Below are 22,088 nucleotides of genomic sequence, written 5' to 3' on the forward strand. Positions count from 1 at the left end.
TTTTAGGACTCAATTTATAATCAATTAATTAATTCATTTTTGGATAATTGCCTTCAGCGATTATCCTGGCATCCCAAGTAAATCAGCTAATAGAACATAGCAATTAGTTATTTTTATATCTTCAAATGAAATTTTATAATTTCATTTTTATTTTATATTTTAATAGAAAGCTCTAAAGTCTAATTTTGACGCATGAATATTATTCTAAAGAGATCAGCCTCAAAATAAATAAAGAATATTATTATTATAATTTATCAAAAATCTACAAAATTAGTTATTTAAAAATAACAATACATTTTTTGTTTAAATATATTATATATGTAACATTAGTTTGTTCATTCCTAATGTTTTATGTTTTATAATTTATTCATTGATATTTACAACTGTAATCAAGTTCATGCAACAAGTTAATTCGATGTTAGTTACACAATGACATGATACAGATATGTGGAGAATCTATAGCCCATTGCTAGATCTCCAATAACATTTCTAGAGAAGATCTCGAGGTCATCTTCTTTTCAGACGCCTAGGAGGATTATCGGGCAATGAAAGAGAAGCCAGGTAAAAAACAGGTGGGTTTGGTTTTTTGGTTATCGTGGAAGAGCTAGTGTGGCCGAATCGGCAGGAACACTGAGGTTCTGAGGGATGATTTGATTTGTGACAAAGTAAGGAGCATTAAGGATTTTGGATTGGATAAAAGAGGAATTCAATGGTTTAGTGGAGCCCCAAAGCTCAATTCAAGTCCAGCTAGGCCTCATTATTATTATAGTCATATAATTGAGTTTTTTAATTGAAAAAAATATATTTTATTTTCTTATTAATATTAATATATTAAGGAGTGTTCCTTTTATACATTTTAGATTGACTACTGCCAGAAGCCCATAGAATAGTGATCACTGAGCCAATTCTCTATATTGTGTGCTATAATAAATCTTTATTTTTAGTTTTATTGATGTGTCTTGGGTCCTGTCCTCTACATCCTCTTCTCTGCTGACATTCCCATCAATCCCGACACGTTCCAAACAAACCTCACTTGAATTGACCAATGGTGCAACCAATGGCGGATAAAAGTCAACGAATCGAAATTGAAACTTTTAATAATATTCCTCTACCCAGATCCGACACAGTGCGATACTTTGGATTCATCTTAGACAAAAGACTCACCTGGAACCAACATACTAGACTTAGAAGATAAGAACTCAACAGACGATTCAGCCAACCATACCGACTGCTCACCCGGACCTCTCTTCTCTCACTAGAAAACAAACTCCTAATTTAAAAGACTATACTCCAAACTATCTGGACCTACGGACTTGAGCTTTGGGGAACAGCAAAATCGTCAAACATCAAAAGTAACCAATGCTGTCAATTACGTTTCCAACAGAACACTACACCATGACCTCCATATCCCTTTTGTTCTTGACCTCACATCAACCAAATTCTCAAAATTCCATTTAAACCTTTCCAACCATCAATCCTTATCTAGTTATACCCATCCCTACAATTCACCTAGAAGGTTGAAACGGCAGTGGCCAAAAGACTTATTGTAAAATAAAAATGGACAATTGGAGTTCTGGCAATGGTCAGATTCTCCACTCAATTTGAGTGTTTGCGGCTTTAGCGCACTTGCTCAGCCTCCACTGGCTCACTACCAGTGATGCGGCGAGAGGGATGCGCTGGGGTCTTTTAAGCTCTGCTCTACCCCCCACACAGAGATCCTCAGGTCGATTGTGTAAATATTTTGTATAAGAGTGTAAATGTGACAGAGGATATATTCTGTTTGTATATATTTTAAGAGAGATTTTATTTATTTTTATGTGCTTTTCTTTTCTTTTTTTTTCTATTTATTTATATTTATTCTTATTTTATTTTACTTTATTTTAGTATGAATGTGATCATTCATCACTATTACCTATTACCCACAACTGTGTGGCAGACTGTAATATCTATCACTAAATAAAACGTATCACAAAAAAATATATCAGTATAGGACTCCAATGGGAGTCTTGGCCGAAAAAAATATATATATTGCTTTATTGTTTTATTGCTCTCTCTTTGTTTACTAATATATTACTCTTTAATTTTACTATAGTTCTGTGTTTTAAAATACGTCTAAATTCTGAATTTTCCTGTTTATTTCTTATAATTTTATTTATGATAATTGCAAAATAGCTATTTTAAAATATCAGAAATAAATGAATTAACATGAAGTAATTTATAAATTAATTATAATGAAGTAATATTTTTCTCATTATGATTATTTATTTGTATTATTTCACAAAAGGATTTAGGGCATATAATGAAAAATTACCATAATTTTGAAGGGGTACATATAATGTAAATGAACTATAATGTACAAACAAAACAAAACAAAAACTATATTTGAGCAACATAAGGATAGTTATAAAAACGTCAAAAACATTAACTCATCACTCGCCCACCATAGTATCAAACTTAAAAATAATTTTGATTTTAAAAACCCTACAATTTTGGATATAGTCAATCATACAAAAAAAATAGGAAAATTACTGAAGCAATACACATAACTAAACACATTTATAATGCAATTAATTTTAAGGCTGACTCTAAAAATTTAAGTGCACATTGTATAGATATTATAAATCATCAGTATATAATTATGTTGTATACATTTTAATATAGTAATGATGTAATGTAAATATGTTATATAACATTAATTCAAGTCTTGAATTAATTTTTAATTGAACTTTTATTCAATATGATAGTGTTTGTTAATATAATGGTTTTAGTTTTCTTCTTATTTTTTATATATGAAATTTTATTTGTTAATTAATTTAAAAAAAAAACTGACAGCAGTATGATTATTATAAATATTATACTTAATACTAAATAAAGAGAATACTAACGTCTACACTCAACTTTATTACTTACATTTTTGAAGTATAATTACATTCAAATTAGAACATTACAATAGTTAAACACTTGTATAAAAATATATTATTAATATTAAAAAAAAAATTAATGTATGAATCAGAACAATGGTGATCCAGAAAATTACAGTTAATGGAAAGTCCGAGATTTTGGTGTTCGTGATATTTGGTGTTAAGTGGAAAGATTACCAGATTGTTCATCGAGGCTGCTGTACCAATGCTAAAACGCTAAAACGCTATTGCGTGATTTGATGATTTGGAGGCAGACTTGCGCTGCTTGAGTGCGAGGATAGGCAGAGGAGATTCAGCTGACAGGAACCAGTGGAGAAAGTCCTGAGTCCGAAATTCTGATGAGGCTGTAAGATAGATAGATAGAAATATATTATTTATGACCAGTGTTATTTTTTCCTAGTTCCAATTTCGCTCGCTGTAAAATTGCATCTATTATCGGAGCAATATCAGCATCGCGACTAAGGCTGGCTTTGATGAGTCCTGATATTCGATTCTCTATTGCACTATTAGAATCATCTGTCTCGTTGAATTTTGTGAGTTTAATTATTTTATTAAAGGACTTATCTCCAACACATTGTGTAAAGTTAGTAGACGCTTTGAATATCGAAGAAAAAGTAGCCTGCTTCAGTTGGTAGACGGAAGAAATGTACTTCGATACAATTCTAGGCATTTCTTCTACCAGTTCTTCCACAGTTGAAGGCAGGATTTCGGGAGGCGGCTTGCATCCGGAGGCTGTGTCCACAGAACCTGGAGGACACTTGCTGACGCAAATAGGACCTTGCGGAGTGGTCAAGCAAACGCCACTCAGGGCTTCGCAACGCCCGGGACATCCGATACCGCACATCCCGCCTTCATCCGAGCCGTCACCACACCCGTCGGCGCCATCGCACACTTCTGCCAGTGGAATGCACTGTTCGTTCTTGCACAAGAACTTCCCCAGATCTAAGTTACAGTTAGATGAGGAATATTTAGTGGTGAGGATGCAGTCAGTTTCATCCGAGTTGTCACCACAATCGTCCTCACCATCGCATACATGCAATTTGTCGATGCATTTTAGATTCCTGCAATGGAAGCCATTGAAACAATACTTTGAGCATTGTGGTCCTTCATCACTTCCATCACTACAAGTATTTCTACCGCCACATACGTTATCAACGGAGATGCATTCTCCACTACCACACTTGAATTGATTTGCAAGACAAGAATGATCAATTGATCTTTTGGTAATAATATGTTTCTGACAGTTTTTGACTAGTTTACACTTCAAAGCAGTTACATTATCTTCTATCCAAGAATCGACCTTTTGAGGACAATCCTTGCTAGAGTTCGAACAGCTTCGGTTCTTCAAATCAGCTATTGTTCCTAATAACTTTAGTGATGAAGACACTTCGACAAATCTCTTCCTTAGATATTCTACTCTCTTCATTACTGGTTCTTCTAGTGTCCTCAGGTTCACTAAGAACAGTTCCTTCAAATCATCTCTTTTTGGGAATTCAACTGAGCAATTGGTTGCAGCCCATGAAGAATCTTCCCAGGGCAATGGCAAATTGTCTATTTCATTTATCAATTCACTTGAAGTCAATCCTGTCGAATTTCCCACAACTTGTAAAGTGGTCGTTATGAGTATTTCTACATCTATCTGGTAATCTGTGACAAATTGGTGGAATTTATAAAGTTTTTCCCAATTTGAGCTGTCGCACCCAGCATGAATCTGAAAAAAATCAATATTCTATTAAAATTTTAATATTAGGATTAATTTTTTTGTGATTCTGAAAGAAATTTACATTTAAACAACGGTTAAAGAACTATGCACTGAGAAACTATAAAGGAAGAGCCCGTCGCACGATGAAACGTTGAACTGAATTAAAAAATTGTCTTTATTTACAAACTTACATATTTCGTATTATATTACACGAATACTCAACACCTTATCGTTTTCAGTGTGGTAGCCTTACCTTCCTTCAGAACAAACAAACAAAAATGGCATGTTGGTTGATGTATGACATGTCGCAATCTCAAAAGAAGAGATCATAACGCATGAGAGAAAGAAATTTATTCAATCATGTTGCCCAAATACATCGGGTTGCCACATTACACAGCATACTGATCAATCCGTCATCGGACATACATAAATTATAAATTACATTTTTTTGATATGATACAATATAATAGAAAGATAACATTTTTTTTTCCACAGTATTCTTTTACAATTAATATCAGTCTACAAATGAAATACAAGCTTTTCTATTTCTTCCTTTTTTTCTTTCCCCTCCATTTTACAACCCTTATTTAATTTTATCAACAAATCCCCCTATATAACAAATATTGGAATATCAAAAATAATAAAGTAGTAAATAAATAAAACAACAAGGATATGCGATGCATGCATGCCATCCCTCCTCTGGATAACTCCCCCACTCATTAATTTCCATGCATGTGATGGTGTATGAATCCAAGGGAGTCAAGTATTATATTCTCTGTTATCCTAGCCACGTCCTGGACATCTACCCCGAGCTCCTCCATGAAGCTCCTAGTTGTGCTGGGAATCGTTCCACGGGCTCCGAACCAGAGGCCTCTCACGTTGAAGTCTCGTTCTCCAAAGCCCTCACGAAACTTCTCCTTGAGGAAAGGGATACATTTATCGTAGATTTCCTTCTTTTCCCTATTTACCTTATTTGCCTGGTCAAGGTCGTTATTTTCATATCTCACGGTGGGATCCAGAATGATGGCCGACTTCCCCTTATTAACATTAGAAGGCAATCCTTCCGTGCCTTATAAATATAAAAAGTAAACACAATTCTTATATATTATTCCCAACTACCCTTTTTTTTCATACCTCCTTTACTAAACCGGTAAATAACAGAGAAAATAAATACGCATGCATATATTTAGATATATAACTGTTTAATAAAGGAGGTAAGAAAAAGAAAAAGGAGCTGGGAATAATATATTTTATATTTTTTTCCAACAACCCCATTTAGCGACGGTTCTATATCACCTTTGAAATATTTAGTTAAAACAGGAAGAGGATACTTCTTATTCTTCTTCTTTCACTTTCTCCTGTGTGCTGCAAAGCGTGGAGTGGATGCCTACGACCATCTTGTCCAACGATCTCTGTCTTTCAAGACTTCTCATCTCCGGCATGTAGCTACCTCTCCCTGTACCAATTCTGCTAACTTGCCCGAACTATTTGAGCTGTCTTTCAACAAACACCTATTCGGCGGATCTTTAAAGGACACTTAAAGATTGTCAAAAGTTGTTGAGAGATATTTAAAATTGGTATATCCCGTGATTTCATTCATCATACTTTACCATCATGAAAAAAGTGCATATGTGTAAAGGACATGTTTAACTTCCCGATGGGCTGCGAGAAGAAAATGGATTAATAGTCTACTTCTTGTGGCATAGAAAAACAAAATAAAAAAAAATTTCTGATCCCTCAATTTACTCACCGTGAAAGACCAAACTGGAATTTTTTTTACAGTTTCGATAACAGATAATCTAACTCCCTATGGAAATATTCGTAATATATTTTGTTGGAATTAGAAATAAATAATATCTATTGTATAAAACATTTGATTTTGTAAAAATAATTTATTTAATAGTAGAAATTTTGTTGGTTAACTGATAATTTTTTTCGTTTGTTTTTGTCAAGTTATAAATAAATTCATGCAAAAATAATTTTTTTCTAATACTTTTTTTACTTATAAATTAACATTCTAATATTTAAAAAAAAAATCATTACATAGAATAAAATCATAACTTAGCATTACAGGGGATGTAAAAGAAAACAAAACTAAGATACGGCAAGTGACCGTCGAGATTATTAGCCACAACACTTGTCGAAGATAAAACCGACTATTTTAAAAACTAATAATTTTTAAAACTTCAAACTGTCAAATTTAAAAAAAAAATTAATAAATGAACAAAAATTGTTATGTACATTCTTATTATTGAATTTGTTTACATAAGTTGTCTATGCTTTCTTTAATAATCCGTCACAGCGAATTCTCTGGAAATAAACACATAGCTCCTATTAAAGACTAGTTTGTACTAGATCCGATAACGCCCAATAAATAATTTTAAAGACCAACATTGGGGAATCGTTTCAAATTCTATGTAATTCAAACACAAAATTTACCTTAAGAAACATATACAATGACAAATAAAAATGCCCGATTGACTTTATTTCCAACCGGACAATATTTGGGTTAAGTGCCTAGTGAGTTCAAGAAATAATCAATTTTTTTATTAAAAAGCTATACAAATATAAATACTTACAATAACTAAGGAGAAGATGAGAAGCAATGCCTTCATGATGATGCTGGGACCGTATAGAAGATACTACGAGGAAACTCCAGTAAGATTACTGCTATATATAGATATAGGATATGAGCAAATATCTTTTCGATAAGAGGCAGTTATCTCGGCAGTGAAAGACAGCGTTATTCTTTGACCTTACGCGTTTTGTAGCACGATTGAAAATTATGCAATTATATATAAGTATATATATATATATATATATATATATATATATATGTATGTGTGTGTGTGTGTGTGTGAGTGTATGTGTGTATATAACAGTGTGTGTGTGCGTCTTGGGCTACTGTTTTCCAGCTAGCTGCATGTAGCTTTTTCGCATTTCTGTTGATTCTATCATGGATCTAAAGTCAATCTAATTAAATTTAATATCATAAAACCTACTACTTCTACGAAGATAACTGACATAAACTATTTTGTAGTATGTTGAACTAGCTTTATTTTGAGTACCTGTAATAATTTGTGGATATGTTTAAGTAAATATCATGAAAACAAACGGTATTGACTACTATATAGTACATTATACTAGCATTAATTTGAATGCTAATAGACATCAGCAGGTCGAATGCTTAAAAAGCTATATCTCGAGAACTATTGAACGTTAATAGTTCTATTAGGTTTAAATTTAAGAATATATATTTTACTTTAAATAATAGTTTATTAGGTTTTTAAAAATCCAACATTTTATACGAACAACTAGACATTAACATTTTATGAGTTTATTTTGTCAAATATCATAAAAACTACTAAAAAAAGATAAACGTTATAAACTATTTTATAGTTAATTTAACTAACTTTAATTTGAGTGCTGGCACATATCTGTACGCCCAATGGTTTATGAAGTGAAGTTTTTCATAAATTAAACTTATTGTCCCAACAACTATAAATCAATTTATTTTAGCAAATATCATGAAAACTATTATTCCTACGAAGGTAAAGGTCATAAACTTTTTTGTAGTCCATTAATCTAGCTTTAATTTGAGTGCTAATAGACATCTGTACATTACATAGTTCCTGAGATATAGATTTCTTAAAATAAATTAACTAACTACTAATCTTTTAGTTGATTTTTAAGAAATTTTGTTTTTGAAAAGCTATATCTCGAGAACTATAAGACGTATATAGCTCTTTCAGGACTAATATTTTAGCAAATTTACCCTTCTTTAAATAATGTTCTCTTAGATTTTCTAGTGTTGTTGATAATTTTAAAGATATAGAGCTCTGAAAGAAAAAATTATTTTTTTGTTAACCTTTTGAAACATCTGCCATTTTTTATTTTCTCTCACAATACTTGGTGGACTCATCAATTTCGACTAGGAATTATACGCAGTTTTCTTTAAAGTAATGAAAAATTGAAGTGACATTTTTTCCACCAGGCTCTTCTATTATAAGTTATGGGAGCCTTTGAGAAATTTCTTGAAGCAGCCCTGGATCTAATATAATATATTTCGCTAGCTAAAAAAATGAACTCTATAACAAAATCATTTGAACTGTTTAAGAAGATCAACACTTTTGACTTAATTGTCAATCATTTTTCAAGAATCAACTTCATCATCATCTGTGGCGCTACAACTCTTATAGAGTCAAGGCCTCCCGCAACTTCGTCCGCCAGTTCTCCCGCTGCTGCGGATTCCCAAGCTAGACCTGGCATCCGCTGCCACACCATCAATCCATCGAAGCCGGGGTCTTCCTACTCTTCTTGTCCCATATCAGCTAGGAATCTGATCCTGGGTCATTCTTAATATATGCCCTGCCCACCGAAGCCGTCCCACTTTGATCACCTTATAGTATCCGAGTTCCTCCTGTAGAAGCCTGCCAGTTCAGCATTTGTTCTATTTTTCAAGAATTTTGTTAATAAAATAAAAATACACGCAAATATTTCGGAAATTCCATCTTCCAATGTTATAGATAGTACATCCTTAGGCATCGCTAATGTGCTTTTAGAAATCTGAAAAACTGATAATGAATTGGATGAATTAAGTTAAATTACAGTTAAATTTTCTGCTACCCACCCTAACACAGTCCAAACAACATACGCTGATGACACATGTATACTGTCTGTAAACAACGACCCAACTAATGCATCACAAACACTAAAGGTACACATAACATCTATTGAAGAATGGTGTCAAAACTGGAGAATCAAAATAAATCCTGAAAAATCCCACCAAATCACTTTTACTCTCCGTCATGAACCTCTACCCTCCTGTCCTACAGTATCTTTTTTAAATACTCCACTAACGCCTGTGAACAGATTCGATACTTAGGACTCTATCTTGACAACAGACTTACTTGGATTCCACACACAAGACTAAAACGACAAGAAACTGCTCGTAGATTCCGATTGCTACAACACTTACTTGACAAACGCTCTAAACTTCCCATTCACTACAAAAATTTAGTATACACTACGATAATCAGACCAATTTGGACATATGGAATTGAGCTCTGGGGCTCCACCAAACCATCAAATTCCTCCCGCATCTAATCCTTACAATCCAAAATCCTACGTAAGATCCTTGATGTTCAAAACTCATTCACAAAGACCTTAACATCCCATTCGTTGCAGAATTGGCCCAAAACAGATATGCGTCTTTTCATTCCAAACTCCTTAACCATTCTAACCCATTAATTCTTAATCTTTCATTCTTAACAATCCCTGATAATCCTCCGAGGCGTCTGCAAAGAAGATGGCCACGAGACCTTCTAATTTAAATTAATGTTTGAAGTACCACCAATGGGTGGTTCATTCCCAAGATTTTCAAGTGTATATGAAACATACAACATATTTACATATTGTATTATTTTGTACAGTTGTAAATTACATTAAATAAATTAAAAAAAAAAAATTTCTTCTAAGCATGTTATTGATTCAGAATGCATCATAGCACAGTGTGTTATTTTCCCATTCTGGTAGGACAAAAAAAGAAAAAATTTTAAATTCTTCAGAGTTTTGGATATTACAAGACAAATATAATGTCCGTATGTGCAAATGAAAGAGAATCTTTTGAGCCCCATAGATGAAGTGAGACATGACTCAACTTGTCCATTAGTTCTCACATTCAATTGTAGTTCTGCTAATATCAAGATTCTTTTCAGTGGTGATTGTGTAAATATTATTTTAATTAATGGAAGATCGTGTGAATTGAACGTGTGAGATAACAAAAAGAAGATTGCTAGGGTACGGTCAAAGAAAAACTCAAATAGTCAACACTATTTATTATTGAGCCAACATTTCATTCCACATTATCTTAAAAAAAAAGATACAAACACTTAAATGATGTAAACATAGATGAACAAACTAAATCAAAAATTATAAAGATATACAGTGAAACGTAAAATTAAATAAGAATATTAAAATATTGTTCGGAACGGAAATAATATCAAATAAAAAGAAGAAATATACATTAAAATCCAAACTAAGAGAAGGAAAAAGAGGATTAAGAATAAAATCAGCGTACCTTACAGACTTGAAGTCGAAGCCAAAGGTAAACTATATAAAAAAAAAAAAGCAAACATTAAAAAAAAATAGGCACTTTATTCCACGCAATTATGTATATCATGAAAGGGGGGAAGAAAATATAGCAAAAAAAATTATAAATATACACGGATAGCATACAAAAAATAGAAATGATGTTTAAAGAATAGACACAATAAATATATGGCATGCAATGTGGGATGAATGTCCACCCAGTAAGTTGAAATCTATAAAGAAAGATGTGAAGTCCTGGATTACATCAACCCGAAGTAGACGCCGTGAAGAAGTAGTGATCACCCGACTCAGAATAGGACATACCCGACTGACACACATCCACCTCATAACAGGAGAGGCCCCTCCAAAATGTTCCAAATGTCATAGCAATCTGACCGTCAAACACATCTTTGAAGAATGTCATCACTACAAATTAACTCTGAACCAGTTAGGTTCAACAAATGTTCCAATGGCGTTGAGAAACTATGAATCCGTAATAGAAATAGTCATTAAAGTCATCCATCAGACAAACTTAATAATCTATTTATCTTACTTTATTTTTAAAATTAGAACAGTTACTTATCTGCTTTTCATCATCCTTTCCACTATCGTTACGATTATTAAACAAATTATAATTGCCTAGCTAGATAATATTTCAAATCTCAGGGAAATGAGTCCCACTGGTGCGGATCAGTACACCATACCAAAGCTATGACTATGGAACAACTAGGCCTTACCAAAACCAACAACAACAACATAAATATAATATGATAAAGAAAATACAATATGCAAAATAAATAGGAGTACAGAGGTGTGTAAATTGTATACTTGAAATATTAATAATAACATAGTAATTAATGTAAGTATACTAAAGTTGTAAGTAACATAGATGAAAAATTAATTAACGTTTCACTGTACATATTTCCAATTTTTCATTTACTTTGTTCATCTATGTTTACATTATTTAAGTGTTTGTATAATTTTTTAGCCCTGATGAAGCCATGTAACGTGGGACGAAACGTTAGCACAATAATAGTGTTACAACTTCAGTTTAGTGAGTTTGACCGTACCCGGACCCTTTTCCTTTTAATATTTTATTGGAGGGAGATAGTCCGGATGGCGGTCAATTCATTAAGTTATATTTATTAATAACTTGTTTCCAACAACAGTCTACATGTATACATTCTTATATTGCTGTTATTATTTCTTTTTATATATTTTTGTGTTTTAACTTATTTATTCATTAAATTATTTTATTATTATTATTTTTTAAACTTATTTATCCAGTCCAATATTTATTTTAACCAACTTTTTATTATATTTTCCTTTAAATTTATATATTAGTTTTGTTTTGGTAAAATGTATTTATTTGTTTGTTTTACTGTAAACTGATCTATTAGTTTTATTATACTATTAGTTCTCTGGTTTGATCTCACATTGCTGTCTAATGTGAATTGGGAAGATTGAATTTGTCGATCAAATGAAATAAAAATTGTGAAATGGTGAATTGATAGGGACAAGAAAGGGAAAGAAAAAAAAGGAATGAATTAAAATCTTTGTATTTAGTGTGTAGACTGGAATTGATTGTAAAAGGAAACTGTAGGGAATAAAAACAAACTGTTTTCTTTCTTTTGTATTATATTATGTAAATATATGTATTCTATTTATGTCCAATCATGGATTGATTAGTATGCTGCGTAATATAGCAACCCGATGTATTTTGGCAGTATGGATGAATAAAGCATTCCTCTCTCTCTGTTATAAACATATCAATTATTTTGAAATGTTTTCATTTTAATGTTCTGTTAATTCTATCTTGTTCTCTTATTTAGCCCTGACGAAGGCCTGCAAAGTGGCGCGAAACGTTAGCTAACAATAAATAGTTTTCTTTTACTATTTTGATACCTTTATTGACTGCCATCCGGACTATCTTTCTACAATCTACTTCATATGGTCAACTATCTTCTTCCAATTTTAATATTTTAATTAAACATGTTTAAATAAAAATATATTAATCATTCCTATTATTTATTATATTTTAATTAATACTTGTTTAAACTTATAAATTGTTAAACATTGTTTAAAAATTGAATATTACTAAACAAACATTGTTTAAAATTGAATATTATTAAACATAATTAAAATTTAATATTATTAAACAAACATAGTTTAAAATTTAATATTATTAAACAAACATTGTTTAAAATTTAATATTATTACACATTGTTTAAAATCAAATATTATTAAACAAACATAGTTTAAAATTTAATATTATTAAACAAACATTGTTTAAAAATAAATATTATTGAACAAACATTGTTTAAAACTGAATATTATTCAACATTGTTTAAAATTAAATATTATTAAACATTGTTTAAGATTGAATATTAGTAAACATTGTTTAAAATTGAATATTAGTAAACATTGTTTAAAATTGAATATTATTATTAACCATTGTTTAAAGTTGAATATTATTAAACACATATTGTTTAAAATTGAATATTATTAAACATTGTTTAAAATTGAATATTACTAAACATTATTTAAAATTGAATATTATTAAACATAGTTTAAAATTGAATATTATTAAACATTGTTTAAAGTTTGATATTATTAAACAAACATTGTTTAAAATTGAATATTTCAAATTTAATTATAAAAAATTTCAATTTATTTATTGAAGATAAATGAAATTTGAAAAAAATCATATTGACACCCAGTTTTTTTCTATAATTTATCTGTAAATTGTTTAATTAGCATTTTCCCTATTTTCTTTTGATTTATTAACATAAATTCAAAAATTCCGTTTAGGTTCTTCAAAACTTCATAAAGTTTTTTTTATTGTTATGCAGAAATTAAAATAAATCGAAGATAATCTAATATCTGTCATTGTGTAACTATTTTATTTTAAAATTGTAAGTCTTATTTTATTTCTATTATTGTTTAAAGATGGCGAGGTAGAATTATATTTAAGAAAACGATTTAGAATTAGAGCATCGATTGATCTCTGAAGATAAAGGAAATAACTGAAGATTCCTTTATAATTTATTTTGTTTTGTTTAATTTCATAAAATATAGCCTTAATTTAATAGCTATTACTATTATTGTTGTTATTAATTAAAGTATATATAAATCCTTACACGCGATTCTAAAAGGAAACAGCTATCAATGCTATGGGAATCACAGAGATTTGATGAGACTACATTATCTCCGTGTCGTTGATAGCAGAAATTTATATCAGTTTCCAATGAATGTTAAGAGCATAAATAAAATTTGACGAATCACTCTCATATAAACTATTTTAGTAAATAAACATCACGTTGTAAAGCTAACATAACTGCACAGTCGTATAATATTTATATTCTTAAGTACATGTATATACCATGTATTTATGTATACCATTCGCATACATAAGTATATAACAGCATTGAGTAAGACTTCACTCACTGAGACCATAAATTAAAATTAAATAGGTATTTTTCTTTAATTTATCGTCATAAATAATGCTCTCAAATCTATAAATTTTTTTTTTTATTATTATCTCCTTCCGTAACTACGTTTCGGCGCTCTTGATCTATTATCTTCATACACATAAATATAGTTGACCGTAAAACTTAAATATAATAAGATAGTCAAGGTTGCGGTCAAAAAAGAACAAATAATTTATAACTATTTAATGTCCTACGTTTCGCCCCACGTTGCTGAGCTTCAGCAGGGCTAAACAGATACAAAAAAAAAAACAACTAAGAACATTACAGCAATAAGATACAATAAGGTAAATTACATAATATTTATCCTACCATAATTTAGCTTATTGTTGTAATGTTCTTAGTTGTTTTTATCTGTTTAGCCCTGCTGAAGGTCAGCAACGTGAGGCGAAACGTCGGACATTATATAGTTATAAATTATTTGTTCTTTTTTGACCGCAATCCTGACTATCATCTTATATATAATCTTTTTAGTAGCTACATAATCCTTTTGATTGTCATCCGATATATTACTTATGTATTTTATTTTCACTATCATACTAGAATTACCATTTTCATATATATACCAATTTTCAGGAAATAAAAACATCCTTAAAACTTATGCTACCCACCGTCTAATTTCGTCATAATTCATCATAAGATATTTAATCAATATCTAAAATCAAAATAAAATTATAAACAATTTTAACAATGTTCATTATACCAAATTTTTATTAATACAACATTTTTTTTTTTAAATTAAAAACATATTACTATTATTGAAAACATCATATATATTATAGATTACACCATCGATCTTATTAATAGCAGTATTATGATTATGAATTTTATGTCCCGGAAATTATAATATATATAGATATTTATTTAAGTGTTTCGACCACTTGGGCAATTTACATTGAATTTCCAAAGTCAGTAGATTACAATTGACATGTTCACAAAGTTACAATGTGAGAATGTTTCAAATTAACAATTAATATTACATATTTCTAATTACAATTTACATTTTACAAAGTTTGAATTAGAATTGACGTAGTTAGTAAATTACTATATTAAATTTTACATCCACTTATCCATGCTGGAGAGTTAGACTATATCTGATCATAAAAATTAATGATTTTTATAAAGTGAAAGTTTTGTTTTTTGTTGTGGGATCTTCTCTCAACATCTCCTGTGAATCTGAATAGAATCGGTGTAATTCGTGAGCAATACATCCAGTGAGAATGTGCCTAATGGTGAGATCGTTTCCGCAGTAGCGACACATCGGTGCATTTCCTTTTTTCATGAGATGACCGTGGGTGAGTCGAGTATGGCCTATCTGAAGACAGCTAAAGTGGATATCTTGCTGGAGAACCGCCTAAGATTAGACCACCTCGACGAAGTAACATAACTTAAACCAATGATAATCGTAAAGCATACGTAAATGTGTAATTTTAACTAAATATAATTATTTGTAACAAAATATCCATTGTGTTCATTAAATCCATGTACGTCCTCAATTATAACAATTGCGAAGCATGCCGGGTCAGCTTGTTATTACCTATCTATTATTGTATAATTATTTTTATATTGTAATTATTGTATAATTATCAATTTTTTGTTGTTATTAATAAATGAGAAGAATGCATTATATGAACCATTAACTGAATTAGGCATATTGCCAAGTTAATATCATAAAGGGGTGGTAGAAGAGAAGATAATTTGAATCCTTGTGGAATCCCATCCATTATTGGATAAGGAGGAGTGTAGTTGGGAAGGAGGGTTTTAAAGTCGACTTAATGCTTCCTCTATTTTATTATTATTTAATAACCATAAGAAATTTATGGTAAGTAGAGGATTGTTTCTTGAAGGCGGCCGCTCTAAGAAACGGTGTTTACCCGAGGGCATTAGCATGCTAATCCGGGTCTGGGGTAGGAGATAACTGCCAGGGGTCGTCCATAGTGGAGTGGGGCGGTGGGGAGTCTTCGGGGGAAGGAGGACAGAATAAGTGTGGTCTGGAGCAATAAGGAGTTACTAAAAAACCTTAGTTAACCGGCCACGTATTAACAGTTCTTCGGATAAACAGGGCTAGTGAGAGAGATAAAAATGGGAAACGGGTAATTATTATAATCAGAAAAATCGAAAGATTTTTTCTTTCAAATATAGTAATTGCTGCTAGGGGATGTGTTTGATTAGAGAAAAGTTTGGGAAAAAAAAGTTGTAGGAAAAATGGTGTAAAAAAAAATTTAAAAATATTAATGAACAGAAATATTTTTATTTATTCAAAATGAATAATTTAATTTCTATCCATTTAAGTCTCAACACATTTTATTTTTCTTATAAGTCCGACGTTTCGGCCAATTCAGCTATCCTCAGGGACAATCTTAATAAAATTTAGGAATTATATGATTTAAAAACTCAAACTCCATGCAGGCTATTCTGCCCAGGTCAAAACAGCAATTTCTAATTAGTCAATATTCACATTAAAATCAGCCTTCGCTGCCTGGCTGTACAACCGTTCGCTTTGAACAGCCCTGATGAAGCCCTCCAAAGTGGGGCGAAACGTTGGACATTAAAATAGTTTTAAACTATTTGTTCTTTTTTTGACCGCAATCTTAACCATTTTCTTATATTTAAATCTTTACGGTCAACTATATATACATATATAAAAAATTAAAATTATTTATCACAGTCACTATTTGCTAATAAATAAAGTTTCAGCAAATGGTGACTGTGATAAATGATTTTAATTTTGGTTTTAATGTGAATATTGACTAATTAGAAATTGCTGTTTTGACCTGGGCAGAATAGCCTGCATGGAGTTAGAGTTTTGAAATCATATAATTCCAAAATTGTATTAAGATTGTCCCTGAGGATGGCCGGATTGGCCGAAACGTCGGACTTATAAGAAAAATAAAATGTATTGAGACTTAAATGGATAGAAATTAAATTATTCATTTTAAATAAATAAAAATAGTTCTGTACATTTATATTGTTGATTTTTTTTTTTAAACCATTTTTCCTAAAACTTTTTTTAATCCAAACTTTTTTCTAATCAAACACATCCCCTAGCAGCAATTACTATATTTTAAAGAAAAATCTTGTTGAAAATAAAATGTGTTGAGACTTAAATGGATAAAAATTAAATTATTTATTTAAAAAAAAATTAACTAGTCTCAAGAATCTGTTTACGATTATAAATTAAATATTTTTATTTGTTTATTTTTTTCATATTTTATTGGAAATTAATCCGATTGAAATTACAACAAATTAAAAAAAAAAAAAATGTTTTCTTTTATATCCTCATAGGTTCTAAGTGATGATTTAATCAGTTGTTATTATTTTTTGTTGTAGAATAAAATTGTTCATTTATAAGTTAAACAAATATAAATAAACATTAAAAATACTCTTTGTCACAAATCACTTCGCAAAAAACAACAACAAAGAGTCGTCACTACCACTCACACCACGTGTTCACTCACAAAGGATGTGTGATTATGCGCGGGAACCTCGTTGCTCTAGCACTGACATCTAGCGGTGATTCCAACAAACAAAAACAATTACGGGGCAATACTACCTAGACCAACTACTGGAAAAGATACGCAAGGAAAAAAGTTATCTTACATCAGGACAATGCACGCCCGCACACAAGTGCTATTGCCATGGCAAAATTTCATGAACTGAGGTACGAATTGTTGCCACATTCATCTTATTCACCTGATTTGGCACCATTAGACATTCATCTCTTCCTCAAGCTGACAATTTTCCTGGGTGGAGGAAGATTTCCTACAACGGAAGAACTGACACCCGAATTGAAGAGGTCTTTTGCAGCCCTGGATGAGATCAAGGGATTGGAACATCGCTGGACCAAATGCGTTAGTCTGCAGGGAGACTATGTCGAAGAATAAAAGCAGTTCCACCAAGGTAAGACAGTTCTCTCTAGTACATTCCGAAAACTTTTCAAACCACTCTCGTATTTTGGCAGCATTCTCGAATAAAGTACTCTCTTGAGAAATGACCTTCCGAAAGATCTTACAAAAAAAAAAATTAATAGCAAAATTAAAAACAAACATTTTTTTTTAGTCTTATCCCATAGCATGTCATTCTTTTATAACATTTCCCAATACAAATCCTTGTTGGGAGTTTTTATTCAATCATTAATTAAAGATTTTTTAAAATTCTGTCCGGCGGTCAACGTTGGTTATCAAAATTTGGCAAAAGCGATTTTCGATTAGGAGTAAATCACTGGGAATCGATTATATTATACATAATATTTATTCTACCTTAATTTACCTTATTGTTGTAATGTTAGTTTTTTTTTGTATATGTTTAGCCCTGATTAAGCCCTGCAAAGTGGGGCGAATTGTCTCCGGCGGTCAACGTTGGTTATCAAAATTTAGGAAAAGCTATACTCGATTAGGAGTAAAACGCTGGGAATCGATTATATTAGGATAATCGAGTTTCCCATCAGAAGAACTCTCATTACATCTAACAGATTTGAGAGTAAACATTCGCTAAAATAAACCCACTTTTAAACTTTTATTAATACAAAATATAAAAGAAATTCTTCTCACGTTAACATAATAAACATTTCATGTGCATCGTAGGACTCGGATCACAATACGATAAATCAGTGATGCATGCAGTGACCGCAATCGCAGAGTTCTCCAAAACTCCAGCTAACTTCATTTCTCAACTTCCCTGGACAATGTCTCAATCTGGAAGGGATGTGGGTGCCAGCCTTGCCACGTATGCTTTGCGTCATCCAACGTACTTCTGCAGAATTAAAAGGGGAAACATATTTTTTATGCACATCTCTTGTTGCCCCTCCTTGATTTTTCGTGATAGAAAATTTAAACTATTTTCGAAGACATAAGTATTACCGGTGTGTTACGGCTTCGTGCAGTCTTATTAATCACTTAATAAAATCAACTAGGTCTTTTCAAGTAGAAAAAATAAATAAACTCACCAGGCTATTTTGATAATTTCAACTATTTATGATTTTTTTTTTTTTTTACTTTATTTAGATTATTCACAACTGTAAAAGTATTTTTACAACCAGCGAATAAGATGTAGAGAGAGAAAAAAAATAATAATAAAAAAAAAAAATCCAATGATGCCTCTCCATTAAAATTGAAATTTAAAAATCAATTTAAGAGGTCCCTATTCCAGCTCCTTCGTAAAAGTCGTCTCGTATCTGGTAAGTCTAGTGTTGATAGTCCTTGAATTAGAGGGTTAGTGTGTATTGAAAGTGTGTCGTGGATGATTTAATGGTTGTTTGTACGTAGGGAGTTCGTAAGTCTTTGTGTTCTTGTTACTGATGTAGGGGGGAGCGCTACTGATCAGTCTTAGTGATTTTGATTGAAATTGTTGCAGTTTCAGTAAGTTAGTTTTTTTTGCATATCCGTAAATTTGTGCACCGTAAATCCAAATTGATCCGAGAAGGTAAGTATAAATCTTTAGTTTTTCTGAAAGTGGTAATTTTGATCATTTATTTAAAAGATGAAATATGTATTTTAGTCGGAAATTTAGCTTTTGTTTTGTTATTTTTATGTGGGGGATCCATGTAAGTCGTTTGTCCAATGTCAATCCAAGGTATTTTACTGTGTCTGTCCGGGTTAAACTTCGTTCGTTTAGAAAAACAGGAGGACATAGACCACGACGGAGCATAAAAGTTATTTGAACTGATTTCTCAATGTTTATCCCTGTTTTTCATTTGATACACCATTCATGGATGTGAGCTAGGTGTATTTGTAATTGTTCTGAGGCTTGTGCTGGGTCGCCATGCTTGGCTAAAATGGCTGTGTCGTCGGCATATTTGGCCATGAGAGTGAGTTTCTGTGTGGGTAAATCGGAGGTATACAAAGAGTATAATAATGGCGCTAGTATAGATCCCTGCGGAACTCCAGCTTCTTTATGAATTTAGTATAAAAAGAAATAAGCACTTGGGAAAAATGAAGTATCATGTTGTTGGTAATCTATGTTAAATGAAAGTCAGCCAAATAAATTTAAAACAATTAAGAAAACAACTAAACCATGAGCTAAAAGCGTTCCAATCGCAGGGATGTCGCAATAACCAGATTGAGAATATACAATATACAAACTCATTCCTATCTGATTAGCCACATCTTCTAGGAATGCCATTTCTATACCACGGATACAAGTAGAGTAGATTTGAGACCGGGTGTATTTTTTTTTTTTTTCACAATATGGCTAATAAGTTATGGAACTTATTCAACGTATGATGTCAAGATTTTTAATTTGTTATACCTCCAATCCCATATCCCTTAATTAAAATAAATCTTCTCAAATTACCTTTACCGTTTAACGTTAACCTACCAACTGCTTTACAATATCCATTAATAATATACCTCTTATCTCCGTGGAACAAGTCCGCTACCTTGGACTACATCTGGACACAGAACTGGAAATCCTCACATAAGACTGAATACAGAAAAGTACACATCGATTTCGACTATGTCAGCGCTTACTGAAGAAACGGTCTAAGCTTCTATCATTACAAAAGACTGATCTGCATGACTGTAATAAGGCCTGTCTGGACATATGGAGTTGAGTTTTGTAGCTTCACTGAACCTTCATATTTCATCCTTCCAATCCAAAATACTTCGTATAATCCTCAGTGCTCCTTACTATGTTATAAATAAAGTAATCCATAAAGAACTTTCATATGTGACTAATCTTGCCCGAACCAGGTACCAATCCTCCTATTACAAATTCACTAACCACTAAAACCCACTAGTTTATAACTTTGCTTCCTCTTCCGTTCCTGACAATCAATCCTCCGAGGCGCCTGAAAAGAAGATGGCCTCGAGGCCTTCTAATGTACAAGTGTTATTAGATTGCTACCAATGGCTAGTTTCTCTACATATCTGTATTACCCTATTATAATCTTTTTTTTTTATTGCTATTTACAACTGTACATTATAATACATTTAGTAAATTTGATATAAGTTAAAATGTTACAGGCGTGTAGAGAACCCATTGGTAGCACTCTAATGCTCTTTTACATTAGCAGATCTCGTGGCCATCTTCTTTTCAGGCACCTCGGAGAATTTTCAGGAATGGTAGAGCAAGCAAGGTTAGAAACTAGTGGGTTTGGGTGGTTAGGGAGTTTGTAATGGAAGGAATGATATCTAGTTCGGGCTAGATCGGTTACATATGGCACATTAAGGTCTTTATCTGTGACCTTATTTGTAACAAAGAAAGAAGCATTAAGGATTTTACCAAGGATTTTGGATTGCAATGATTGTTTACGAGAGGAATTCGAAGGTTAAGTGGAGCCCCAAAGCTTAACTCCGTATGCCCAGATGGGCTTTATTACAGTCATGTAGATCAGTCTTTTGTAATAAATTGAAAGTTTAGATAGTTTGACCAATAAGTGCTGTAATAGTCGAAATTGACTAGCAGTTTACTGTCTTTACAATCTTGTGTGATGAATCCAGGCTAGTCGTAGTCCATGGTAGCGGATCTGATCGACAGGGGTAAGAGCAACATTATTAAAAGAAACTGTAGGGCAGTCCGTAGGTTTACGATGAAGGGTAAAGGCTATTTGATGGGATTTATTTTCATCCTCCAATTACAACACCATTCTTCGAGGGCTGTGATATAGGATTGGGGAGTTTGGGATGTAATTAAAAGGTTATTATTAACTCACATGCATCATCAGCATACGTGGTGAGGATACTGTTAGGGTTCGTTGGAATATCAGCTGTATACACTGTGTAGAGGATGGGACCGAAGATACTACCCTGAGGATCACCAGCGGACTGAGAATAGAGGGATGAGTAGGAACCATTGTGGTTTACTTGGAATAATCTTTTGATGAGAAAGGAACTATTAGGGGTATTCATGATGTTGTGTTAAATGTTATATGTTTTACCATGTTAAATG

General features: G+C 31.8%; 1 protein-coding gene across 2 annotated transcripts in view; it reads right to left on the reverse strand.

The window, feature by feature from the left end:
* LOC106681852 (uncharacterized) overlaps nt 1–7,304 on the reverse strand; it is a 31,646-nt gene extending 24,342 nt beyond the window's left edge. The window contains exons 1-2 of one of the 2 annotated variants that reach the window (XM_067046249.1): nt 7,203–7,304; nt 2,882–4,632 (exon numbers count right to left, since the gene is read on the reverse strand). In XM_067046249.1, coding sequence (XP_066902350.1) covers nt 3,292–4,632; nt 7,203–7,238 — 1,377 coding nt within the window. In that variant the 5' untranslated portion in view covers nt 7,239–7,304 and the 3' untranslated portion in view covers nt 2,882–3,291. Of the gene's footprint in view, nt 1–2,881; nt 4,633–7,202 lie in introns of those variants that run through there. The other variant, XM_067046250.1, reaches the window with a different exon arrangement.
* Nucleotides 7,305–22,088: the final 14,784 nt, after the last annotated feature.

The sequence above is a fragment of the Halyomorpha halys genome, unplaced genomic scaffold, assembly GCF_000696795.3.
Source record: "Halyomorpha halys isolate HHAL.00 unplaced genomic scaffold, Hhal_1.1 Scaffold370.1, whole genome shotgun sequence".
NCBI lineage: Eukaryota > Metazoa > Arthropoda > Insecta > Hemiptera > Pentatomidae > Halyomorpha > Halyomorpha halys.